Source organism: Mytilus galloprovincialis, chromosome 1 (assembly GCF_965363235.1).
Source record: "Mytilus galloprovincialis chromosome 1, xbMytGall1.hap1.1, whole genome shotgun sequence".
NCBI classification, from domain to species: domain Eukaryota; kingdom Metazoa; phylum Mollusca; class Bivalvia; order Mytilida; family Mytilidae; genus Mytilus; species Mytilus galloprovincialis.
In genome coordinates this window covers 35,909,542-35,922,985 of record NC_134838.1, presented here as the reverse complement: position 1 = coordinate 35,922,985, position 13,444 = coordinate 35,909,542, and the positions used below count along the sequence as shown (strand labels likewise).

At 30.0% G+C, this 13,444-nt stretch overlaps 1 protein-coding gene across 1 annotated transcript in view; it reads left to right on the top strand.

The window, feature by feature from the left end:
- The window catches only part of LOC143072966 (G-protein coupled receptor 54-like), a 71,849-nt gene extending 58,807 nt beyond the window's left edge, over nt 1-13,042 (top strand). The window contains exons 3-6 of the mRNA XM_076248157.1: nt 2,310-2,530; nt 8,769-8,892; nt 10,619-10,744; nt 12,250-13,042. Coding sequence (XP_076104272.1) covers nt 2,310-2,530; nt 8,769-8,892; nt 10,619-10,744; nt 12,250-12,528 — 750 coding nt within the window. The 3' untranslated portion in view covers nt 12,529-13,042. The remainder of the gene's footprint in view (nt 1-2,309; nt 2,531-8,768; nt 8,893-10,618; nt 10,745-12,249) is intronic.
- The last annotated feature ends 402 nt before the right edge of the window (nt 13,043-13,444 follow it).

Genomic DNA, 13,444 nt, shown 5'->3' with positions numbered 1-13,444 from the left:
GACAACTTCAACTAAAATTAAATCATCGTCAGTGTCTTCTTTAGTGATTTTTTGTTTTGCCAATTTAATTTGCATTATTTGTTTAAAATAGTTTGTCAATTTATCAAAATTATCATGCTGGTCTGTTCAAGCGCATTACAGTATATTTTAAAGCCGTTTCTTATGAATGTCCAGTTAAAAATCAAACTATGTATAGCGATTAACTTGAAGTTCAGATTTCTTTCTAAATATATGACAAGCTCTCATTACTTTGTATTATCTTCATTTTCATTCCTAAGTTGTGATGAAAGTTTTGAAAAAAGTAAATCTTTCATTTTAACTTGATTAAAAATAGTTCGCTTAATTTGGTTCACTGTCCTCGAATATTAAACAATCAATCATAAGTAATGCTCTTATTTCCCAAAATTATGTTTTTGCCAAGAAAAACCATACACTTTGATGATCTTGTTTTCCTTTCATTGAAGCTAAATTTTTATTTATGTGTTCAATTGACAAGGGAGCTGAGGGTTTTTCAAAAGGTAAAAAAAAAAAAAGAAAAAAAAATAGATTTTAGAAGAAACTAAATAGATTTGTTTTTCTTTATCCGTCTTACTCAATTGGTATAAGCACTTTCTCTATAAAATTCGCAGAAAATGAAAATTATCTGACCTGCAAAAATTAACGTGTATTAGCAAGTTTTTGAAGAAACCCGTTCAGAATTCAAAACAACTAGGGTTTTCCATACACACCTGGTTTCAGTGAAGAACATTTGTTTATGTAATTATGTTACATATCACTGTAATTCCAAAACGATTCCTATTTTTCCCTGAATTAAAAAAAGTTTTTTGGAAATTGCATTATGTCGTGTTCAAATTAATCCCCAAAATGACAGTTTTATAGAAACTTGAGTATTTATTAAGAAGAAAAAACATGTAAGAGAATTTTGATAAAAAATCAATTTATAAGGATTACAGCTAGATACTTTTTTCCTATGTATCCTTATATTACATTTATATCAAAATATCCTGCAATTAGGTGTTCTACTATACAGATACAGGTACAGCCCTACAGATATCGCTATGCTGTATCTGTATACAATACAGATATCGCTTAAAAGTTCCGCCCCCTGCCGGACTGAGCATTGTATGAACTTGTGTATTGCAGTTGCATTCCAATGACGTATCAATTGCGAATTAACGATTACTTTTATACGTTCTCTTTGTTTTCAAACAATACTTTAGAGCTATAAGAATCACGCAAATTTTCTGATAACATACACACATACACACATGAACAGCAGTCTTTTCTACGATAACAATTGTCGATTTCAAAACTTGAATGTGTATGATTGTGTAACAAAAACAGCCATGTCAATTTCCGCATGCATGTTTAGTGAAAGTCGAGTCTGAAGCGTAGGACAACTCGTACACGCCTGTTCCAAATTGGACAATGTTTTGTTATTTGTTTTTACTGTTGAAATTAGTTGTCATGTTAACATAGATAATTATTCACCTTGAGCGATGTATTATTGTTGACCAATCGAGATTCGTTTTTGCGAACCTGTCTTCAGCTGAACATGTGATTACTGTATCGTATTACTACACGGGCCTCAAGGGATTTCAAATCGAAAATAAATGCAAAACATGTGTTTTTGTGTCTTTCAAAAAACAAATAAGATACAGAATTAATTGCAGGATAAAGACAATAACTGTTTAGTGTCTTTGAATATCAGCTGTATTTGTACTCGGCTCAAAACAGGTGTAATATCTCGCTAAAAGCTCGCATAGATCTTGTTTCCTAGCCTCGTACAAATACATCTGATATTTAAGGACACTAAACAGTTAATGTCTATTTATTATAAAAGCGATTGATACAAATACATTTGTCGGTATAAAGTTTGTTAAGAATTTTTCACAAAACAGTAAACCGGTATGAATTTCCCGTTTAATAGTTTATAACAGTTTAATACTGAATTTTTTACGCAAACCTTTTGGTCAGTTTTTCTACATTTCTCCGTCACAACGTTATGCTTCTTTTAGATTTGTTTTATTGGTTTTGTTATCACATTGTTACCAGAAAATTTTTTATTCTATATTCCGAAAATTTATTTGGTGACCCAATTTAAAGTCTATATTAAAGATAAACTAACAACTAAGCAAAATCCGCAATCTTTCTGTAAACCGAAAATATCCAAAAAAATTGTACCGCTTAAGTTTTTATATAAGAGTTCCTTGCTGGTTATCATGAGTTTATCTGGAAAGATCTGTTAAGGTGTCATATCAATCGTGTATTAAGCTTAAACGATTTTAAATATTTGTTTCTACTTTCAGGATACAGAACATACTTTATTTCACCAGAATGGAACCATTGTACCAATAAGTCTGTGTTCATGTGTAACAGAATATGAATCATCAAAACTGACTTTTTCTGTTTACAAATTAATAATCATGTTTGCACTCCCTACACAGATCATGATTATATGTTACAGCGCGGTTATATATTCGTTATGGATTAGTTCAAAACAATTAACACAGCTTGTACCAAGTCAAAGGTAAGGATTAAAATGCTTTGGCAAGACATTCCATAATCTATGTTTTGTTTTGTTTTTAGTTTTTGCCATAGCATCGTCAGCCGTTGTCGAGTTTAGTGTTCCTTTGATATATTTCGCCTTTCTATTTGCAAAAGCATATCGTAATGGATAAAGTCCATACCATGTGGTTCGTACTGACGAAATGTCTGTTATGTTCTGGTACCTAAAACTATATTTTGTATTGGATCATTTATGCCAAAAAGTGACCTTATGAATTTTTGGTTTTCACAGCATTTCAATTCCAATTTTATTTTATTCTACCAAATGCAACACTAATGAGTCTAATATTGCTGAAAAACGCATCTTGTAAAATTAATTATAAGCATAAATAAACTCATCATAGATACCAGGATTAAATTTTGTATTGGCGCAAAACTCGCGTTTCGTCTACAAAAGATTCGTCAGTGACGCTCGAATAAAAAAAAAAAAAATAAATAAAAAGGCCAAAGAACGAAGTTGAAGAGCATTGAGGACCAAAATTCCTCAAAGTTTTACCAAAAAGCATCTTTCATGAGTTTTCTCCTACTTTGTTTCTTAAATCGTGTATGAATGTTTAGTGTACACGAATTAATACAAATAGGTTTGCTTTTCTTATATTGTCAAAAAAGTATATGTTAATGAATTTGTAACTGCCTACCCTTGCAGTGTTCACTTATTTTACTACGATTTATACATTTTTTATTGCCCCCATGGCACCGACTAAGCCAATTAATCAATGTTGACATCATAAGTCATCTTAAGAATACCTAGGAAACAGATTGAGAATATTAGTAATTTTTATACGATGTTTATTAAATATATATGTAGAGCATAGAGCTTTAAAAATCTGTTATCCTTATTAACAACAAATTAATGCTTCATCTGGATAAATCAAAATAACACGTTGTAATTGGGATACCTTTTAGATGCAAAAGTAAACATTGGATTCGTCTTTTAATAACAATAGAGTTAAGTTGATAAAACTGCCAAGAGAACATCATCACAATATCATTATAAATATTTTTCCTTTATGATGAATAATTATTCTAACTTCTTTGTAGTTGATGTTTATAATTGACCGCTTTTCTGAATGTAAATTCTTAAGTAACATATATTGGCTGAAGTTTATTGTATTATTCCTGATGATTTATAGCACAATTCTTAAGAACAAACATAACATTGAGGTTATTGAGCTTCATATATAATCAGAACATGACTTTTTGTACAATAACCATCATTTCCATCAAGGTTTAGCGGAAACATAATCTATACTTCGCACATTTTGTCATGTAAAGTGATGATATAAAACCGAATTGATAGGGATCTATATAACAAAGTGATAAAATTGAAGTGAATCAGTGCGAAATAAACGTTAGGAATAATTCCCCTAGAAAACAAGATCAGTGTAACAAACATAAATAATTTTCCTTTGCATATTGCCAACTATTATATTCAGTCATTCACTTCGAAAGTTCTTTGATTTATTCTATATATCAGACTTGAAAATTATGTGCACTTTTCCAAGAAGTAAATGATTAGTAAATTTCAAATGACTATGATTATTGACTGTTGTTCTCTCGTTAATCAGCACTAATGGTTTCTATTTTTAACACCTAACTTCTACCATTTTTCTATGATATTAACAATGATGCAACTTACAGCTTTCATTCAATTTTATTTTCCATGTTAAATAATAAATCAGGCATAGTATTGGACGGGATGCAGGTCAAATATATTTTTTATACATTCCAACGTTTTCGCAGCATATCAATATAGACAATAACTGTTATGTGTCTTTAAATATCAGCTGTATTTGTACGAAGCTAGGAAACAAGGTGTATGCGAGCTTTGAGCGAGCTATTACACCTGTTTCGAGCCGAGTACAAATACAGCTGATAGTTAAAGACACTAAACAGTTATTGTCTTTATCCTGCAATTAATTCTGTATAATATTTGTGTTTTGAAAGACATAAAAACACATGTTTTGCATTTATTTTGGATTTGAAAGACATTGAGGCCCGTGTAGTAATGTAGTAATACGACACAGTAATCACACATTCAGCTGCAGACGGGTTCACAAACAAAAAGAAATTGAATGGTCACAATAATACATCGCTCAAGGTGAATAATTATCTATTTTAACATAACAACAAATTTTAACAGTAAAAACAAATAACAAAACATTGTCCAATTTGAAACAGAAGTGTACGAGTTGTCCTACGCTTCAGACTCGACATTTACTAAACATGCATGCTGAAATTGACATGGTTGTTTTTGTTACACAATCATACACATTCAAAGTTTAAAATCGATAGTTGTCATCGTAGAACAGACTGCTGTTCATGTGTGTATGTTATCAAAAAATTGGTGTGATTCCTAGTGCTCTAAGAAATGTTTGAAAACAAACAGAACGTATAAAAGAAATCGTTAACTCGCAATTAATACGTCATTGGAATGCGACTGCAATACACATTCTGAGGTCACGCAGGTTCAAACAATACTCAGTCCGGTAGTGGGCGGAGCTTTAAAGCGATATCTGTATAGTATACAGATACAGCATAGCGATATATGTAGGGCTGTATCTGTATAGTAGAGCACCAAATTACAGGATAAATATAAATATTTACTAGCTTTGTTAGTGAGAATTATTATGATCTTATCTACTACACTAAATATAAAACAGCTTCATATTTTATATTTAGTGTTTAATGAAACTGCCGTCGCTAACTCTTCAAATTCTTTTTAAACCCTATAATACTGAATCAGACAAAGGCATATTTTTTGGGTCTTTTGCCAGTGAGGTGGCGCATTTTGTAAATTGTTTTGCCGGTGGTACATGGTCTTAATATGGTTAAAATTATGCACAGTACTAATACACATACTTCATATTCATTTTACCCATGTGTATGATTTGAAGAAATCTTTTCCCGATAATTTGTAGAATCAAACGCATTAAACCTCTTGCTTGATAATATGCTTGGTTTAATATATCTCATCAGTGAGGAAATTTAATAGGTGTCAAAATATCACAATTTGTGTTAAAAATAAAGAGCTAAACAGTTTCTCGGTTGTTAGTTCTATTAAAACCAATTTTCTAATGTTACGTGTAGTGGAATGTTATATCATGTTTATGCTAAGAACTGCCAAAGCACCACTCTTACATACAACGTACGTGGTTGTTGTCACAAATAAAGGCAACAGTAGTATACCGCTGTACACAACTCATAAATCTATGGACAAAAAACAAAATCGGGGTAACAAACTAAAACTAAGGGAAACGCATTAAATATTAGAGGAGAACAACGACACAGCATTAAAATGTAACATACACAGCAACGGACTACGCATTAGACAAAATCCGATGAAAATAACCAACATAACATCAAAACCAAATACATGAATTTGGCATAGAAAAGTAGAAACCATTAAACAATCACCTAATCATTTATATGTTAAATTTCTTTTCATACAAAATATATCGCTCCATGGCCTTCGAATCAAGGTTGAAAGATCAAATATGCAAAATAAAAAATTCACAAGAAATCAATAAAACAATTTTACAGCATCTGAATAAAAAGCTAATTGATTGATACATGAATATTTTCAGTTGATAAGTTTTATTTATAGCAGACAATGTTTTCTTTTTTTAAAACATTACGGAAATATATTGTTTCTGAACTGTAAATGTTTATTGATAACATTTAACCATTATTCATGCAACCTATACAGTTTCAAACGTTTGCGCCTATGTTTAAAAAACACACAAGAAGTGTTGTCAATTCGGATTGATGATAACTTCAAAGAACATTTAAACACATCTTACTTGATGAACGATTTAATTTGTTATAACTGTAAGAACTTTTAGTAATTATTATTGTTTAACACTAAAATAATTCAGGCTATTCTCTATCACAGGGTCAATAGTACATTGACAATATGGAACCGAAAACTTTTAAGTTATATTCAGACTGAGTGTTTTTTCTCCTTACTAATATAAATATATGCCTTTCTTTTACCATAGGCATTAATTTAATTGTGTTAAAATGTGAAAGCTAATTTCCGTGAATTATGTTTGATAGGGAAACATTTTGAATATTATATTTTTTTTTCTTTTGATATTAAATAAACGATAATGTCTATCAAGATGTTAAAAAGTGACTTTTATGATTTTCAGAATTAAATTTTAAATAAATTGCTATATAATTCATGTCTTATGTCGAAAAAGTATCGAAATTGTTCTGAGAAATAAAGTTCCTAATGACATTAAATTTAATAATCCATATGTTCCTATTCACACACAGAAAGAAAAACCAAAACGAATGCACAAAGAAAACTAATCATGTAACGATTGGTAAGTGGTTTGTTTACTGAATAACAAAATCAGTACGAAAATAAGTAGATCAGACACTGTAAGTTATCAGATGAAAGCATAGACATGATAAAATGTAAAAAAAAAAAAAAAATAGGCTTGCTTATACTTTCAGCGTTAACTGCATTCATAAGATTCATATCTTCAATTATTAAGTCGTTTTTGTTTTTTAATTTTTTAATCTATAGACAATATAACAATATTGAAAATATACCTATTATGATTTTGACTGAAATATAATAATTAACAGATACTTCAAAATCTATTTTTGAAACTGAAATCTAGGAACAAACATTTTTTATATTTTCTATACTTTTATTGAAAGCTACAATTACAATTAACCATTTACAGACAATTCGCAATTCTATTCAGTCTATACAGTAATGTTCATTAGTTTTTCAGTATGTTAATGATAATTTACAGGTTAATAAAAAGTACTGAATAGTCTGAAAAAATGTAAATCACAAAAATACTGAACCCCGGGTAAATTCAAAACGGAAAGTCCCTAATCAAATGGCAAAATTAAAACCTCTAACGCATCAAACGAATGGATAATAACTGTCATATATTAATATAGACCGAGTAGATTTCATTCCACCTGAAGCCAATGATCTAGCAGTTCTAACTTAACTGCTTTGGATACGTCTGTAAATTCAATGAAAGATTAAAAATTACTTGAACATGTACTCTTTCGTCTTTTAAAAGCTGTAAAGATAAAATCGACTGTTTCAGATCAAAATTGGTTTACATGTATCTTCACGAGGAACTCACTAAGCCGAATATTTGAAAGCCAATAATACATATGAACCGCATTAATTAAACAGCTTTTTGACAGTGTTTTTCAGGCACATGATCATTTTTTTTTTATCTTAAAATTACCGTTTCATTTCAATCTACATTCTGCTGAGCGTTGTTATTTTTAAGTTTTTATACATATTTTCATTAGAAATAAAGATGTTAATCAGTTCTTAATGTATACATGATGTGTTCATATATATGGCTTTTAAGAAGATTTAGTTTTTTAAATTTTAACTTTAACGTATCCAGTAAAAGTAAAAGAATGCAAGACTTGTATTCCGGATAATGAACATTGTATGCCGTGAAAAAAACCTTAAAGCTATAATTAACTTTCTCGTAGAAATCAGACGACTTTTGCTTTGATTGTGATTCCAATATAAACTAATCAACTTAAATTCAAACAATTTTGTTTTTGTTACTTCAATTTCTGAAAATGACATTTTTTAAAATATATCCTTGATATTCTAATATAAGTTTATTTTAAAAAAAAGTTAATTTGCCGAGAAAAAAATATTCAATTATCAGTCACCAGGCAATTACTGTTGATTTCTTTTTGGTTTTGTTTTACTCTGATTTGATTATGGCACAATCGTTCATAAAAAACAATATTTCTTCGTTGTCGATGCACTCAATATCCTTATTTAAGAATATATAGTCGTTTGTCAGTGATTTAACATCAAAATTTCAAGGAAGCTTTTTCTAAAAACAATATTATAACATGTAAAACTATAAATTGGAGAACAATAAGTGTTTATTTAATGCATCACATAAAACCTCAATTAAGGGACTACATACGGCATCTCCATCCTATGTTTAGCAGAGAGTTATATTCATAAAAAAATATTGACATTTCCTCATAATTTAGATACATTGTTATATTTCTTTTCGAATCCAACCTTCAAAAATATTTAAATGGTCTTAATATATCAGACTTGATATTTCCTTGTTTCGTATAATATTAAAAAAAAATACCAGACCAACTGTAGATAATGTTTGATTGTTTTAACTTAGTGACATTTATTCGTATTGTATGAATATTTTGTTCTTTTTCAGATCGTCGAATCCATCAATAGAACGAATAGCAATGCGTCAAACATATCATGGGGTTAATTCAGGGGTACGGAAGTGCAACGTTCTTCACAAGAGCAACAACGATATTCTGAGGGCAAGAAAACAGGTAAATATAAAAATTTCACCTGCATTTTAGAATAGAGCCAATAAAACAACTTTGTGGTGTATCAATCTACTTTTAAACAAAATAAAATATAAACACATTGAAACATATAGTCGCGTTTTTTTTTTCGTAGAGTTGTGTTATGCTTATAATGAATAAATATTTATCAAAAGTACCAGGATTATGATTAAGTACGCCAGACGCGCGTTTCGTTTACACAAGACTCATCAGTGACGCTCGTATCAAAATAGCCATAAAGTCAAACAAGTGTAAAAATGATATGTTGGATATACGTCATTGATACACCAGCAAATTGACAAAATTTGTGTCTGTGCAGCATACCAAGCTATAATTCATTCCGGGTGTATAAAAATGTGAATAAAGTTAACAAAAACAAAGATAAATCTGTCATCATAATCTAGTTTTCCGAATAATGAAAAACAAAAAAGTATCATCCGAATCATGAAAATGTTTCATGTGATACGTTCGGAGTCGAAATAGAAAAACAAAGGACAATTTATAACACAAAATCAGTTTATGAACAGCAAAGAATCACACAAAAGTCAATTAGCATTTTTAATATAAGCGTCATGTGACTAATAGGAAAATCAATTGTCGTCACTTATCTGGACCATTAAGCGTAAACATGTTGACCGTCTTACTTCTTTCAAAAGAGTTTTCCCAGAATAATAATGTTTGATAAGACAGATATATTTTCTGTTAAAATTTCATTTAATACTGACTATTACCATACCTATATTTAGCAAACCTTTTTAGAATTTTTGGTCCTCGGTGCTTTTCAACTTCGAACATTAATTGGCCTTTTTAACATTTTTTGATTCGAGCGTCACTGATGAGTCTTTTGTAGAAGAAACGCGCGTCTGGCGTAAATATAGAAAAATAAATTCTCGTATCTATCAAGAGTTTATTTTCACATTATCAAATTGACACTTTCAGTTAATTGTTATATGGAAATATGAAATTCGAAATATAGAAGTATTTTACCAGGTCTAGTTACTATAAATATTTTAATAGAGATTGTTCCATAAAACGACAACGTGATGTCGCTGTATATGTTCCATCCTATCAAAAGTAAAAAACAGAAAAACGGTATACATGTACATGTTTCATATTTGTCTGATGTTGTATTTATGTAGCATTTCGGATATTATTTTTACACTGCATTTATAAAAGAGGAAGATAAAATGTCATTACAATCCCTCATGCCTTCTGATTCACATATATCTTTAATATTATTAATTGTCAAATGCAAAAGTGCATTGATTTTGTTTCATAGAAAACGTTTATATTGCTTTCATGTTTGATAACAGCAGAGATTGTTGACAGTTCAGACTAATAAATTACATTTTGACAGTAAATATCCAAATTTGTATTCCTGCCTTTGAACATCTTGTCAGTGTGATGTAATTTCAGTGCCAAAAACTGTATCTATAATGACATACTTTTAATTGACAACTAATAAATAGCTTAAAGACGTAATATATAAATTGCCCATAACTCTTATAGAAATACATCGTCATGATAAGCATCTATTTCAATAATAGACTTTTGTTAAAATAAACTCATTAAAGAAAACAGGATTTGCGTCAGACGCGCGTTGTGACTACATACGATTCATCAGTGACGCTAGAATCAAATGACCCTTTTGATGTATGTATTAAATTGAAATATTTGAATTTCATTACCAGGAGAATGTTTACTTTTATAGGTAATTAAAATACTAGCTGCAGTAGTTGTTGTGTTTCTCATAGCATGGGGACCAAAACTGATTATACAGGTTATGCAGGATATGAAGCTTGATATAATATACACCCAATCAGCATTTTCTACACAGGTTTGTATATTTTATGCGTATTCATAAAAAAATAATTTCTAAGTGTGATATTTAAATTTAAATAGTCGCAGATATAAAAATATGATAGTTACTTTGACCCATTTCGACACATTGTGTGTAACAGCAATCAATCTTAAAAATTCCTATCAATCTAAACACATGTTTGTTCACATTTTTACAGAAAATGTTTTCTTAATAATAGTATTAAAATTATAATAGTTTACTGCCAGACATTTCTGATTAAAACAATACAACGATGTGGTATAATTACGAATGAGACAAATCTGCAACAGAGACCAATGATATTGAAGTTAACATTTATACGTCTCAACAATGAACAAAATCCAATTCCGGAAAGTCAACTATAAAAGGCCAACGAAATGACAAAATATAAAACCGAAACAATAAACTAAAAAAAACTCAACACAAACACTGAATTACAGGTTCTTGAACGATAACCTGTTTTTATGGCCCTGCAACGAAGTTGGTATGTGAGTTAACCATGATGAGTTACAGATCAAGTTTAAGTTTCGTTCAGCTCCTCTAATTTTTGCCAAAATTACGGGCTTTGGACTTTGATAAATTGTTGAAAATCATAGTAATAAAGACTTTTTTCTAAACGCTTTCAGATTATGGGCTGATTTTTGGTATGTGAGTTACTCATGATGAGTTACAGATCAAGTTTAAGTTTTGTTCTGCTCCGCTAGTATTTGCCGAAATTAAGGGTTTACAACTTTGAAAATTGTTAAAAATCACATATTACAGACTTTTTTCCATATGCCTCCAGATTTTGACCTGATTGTTGTGAGACCACCACCATGTTTGTGTCCACATGTGTTATGGAAATTGCAAATTTTTCAACTTTTTCCGACTAATTCGTGTCGCTTTGGCCCATCCAGTTTTTATATTATATTCTAACGAATTAACGTTTGGCTATTTTTCAATATCTGATAACAAAACTCTGTGGAATATCAATGTGTAACATCTATTTTCCTAAAATGACAATATTTTGAGAAAAAAAAATTCACTATTGACGAAATTTTTGAAATTATTGATAAGTTGTATAACGTCTCCGTTTATACGTTAATAATTTTACTGTCTCTTATGCAGTAACCAAACTTAATTTGACGTTGCAATGAAGCATAATGATAACCTCATAATTCTTTAGATCCGAAGAATAAAACACGGGAGATTTTTGAAAAATACAAAATCATTACTCAACAAAAAGAGATCTTTAAAAAATACATTCAACGTCCTTTGTTCTAACGACTGTTGTATATTGTTTATCAAATACTTTTATAATTGTTGGTTTTTCATTCATTTGTTAGATGTGCAAAATAAACCTAGTTTTGAATATGTTATCATAATGCATATTACAACCCACCAACTCATTACGATGCAATAAACTGATTTTGCTTAATCTTGTTTGTGTTTATATGATTATTTTACTGTGATGAAGTTCATATTTTATTTTCGAACATACAATTGAAATCTTATTTTTACAGGTTGTTTTCAATTGTCTACCATATATACAGTCTTGTCTTAATCCAATCATATATGGATTTATGTCAAAGAACTTTAGAAGAAGTATGAGTTTAGCTTGTAGACGATATTGTATTTTGTGCAGACTATTGAGGTGCTTCAGGCACAAAAAGAAAAACAATTTCAATGACCTTGAAAATGATTCAAAGTACAGTAATGGCTTAACAGTGCAAACAAGGATCGTCTGCAAGACCAGTGGTTCGTCTGACGAAGACAAATGTGACTCCACCTATATTGCATAAAGTGAAACCCATTGGTTTGCGGTAATCATAACCGACCGTGCGAGGGCTGTATAGCCAGCCAAGGTCGTTAATAACTTCCATTTGTAACGTGAAATGCAGATGTGAACATGTCTCAATACGTCATTACTTAATCTATTCATTTAAGGGTTAATGGGATATAGATTTAAAATATTGGTGAACGTCATATACCAAAGTATTTAACGAAACAGTAAATTTATCTAATGGATTTCACTTGTAAGCAGTAGCTTTTTGATTGACCATCTACATAGAGTAAAATTACAAATCGAAATTTAACGGTGCTAGATTCTTCCTATTTTAAATCTTTTAACCTCCAGCTGAAGAATAGAATACAGTGCAAAGTCATTTGGACATTTCCTTAATTATTTGATGTAGTTAAATGATATATTAAACTTGTAAAAAAAAACCAACTCTGTCTGCTTTGACAAAACAATTCGTTAACATTTTTTCACAATACTGAATATACATATTGACAAGAGATAATGATTTGTTTTCCTTTTTTGCTTATCATATAACATAAAAATTGTCCATAAAAGACTTCGGAATTGTTTAAACCTTACGAGTTTAAATAAGACTGTTAGCTTTTCATTGTGATATATTATTTATTAATACTGAAAATATATTTTTTGACATTTTCATATTTTAATTTCCCACACAACACATATCAAAAGAGTTAGATGTATTGCAATGACAGACAATAATTGGTTTCAATGTTTTTGGTTTTTCTCTTTGCTCGCCTGCACTGGGTCGAAATATCAATCGCCGAAACTAGGCTACAAACAATGCTTTCGTCAATCAGTTGATAAAGATGAAAACGGACATTTGGTCAAGTTGTCTCATTTGCTCATTGCTAATGAGCAATGAGGCAGCTATCAATCAGAGAACAAATTATGCGGAT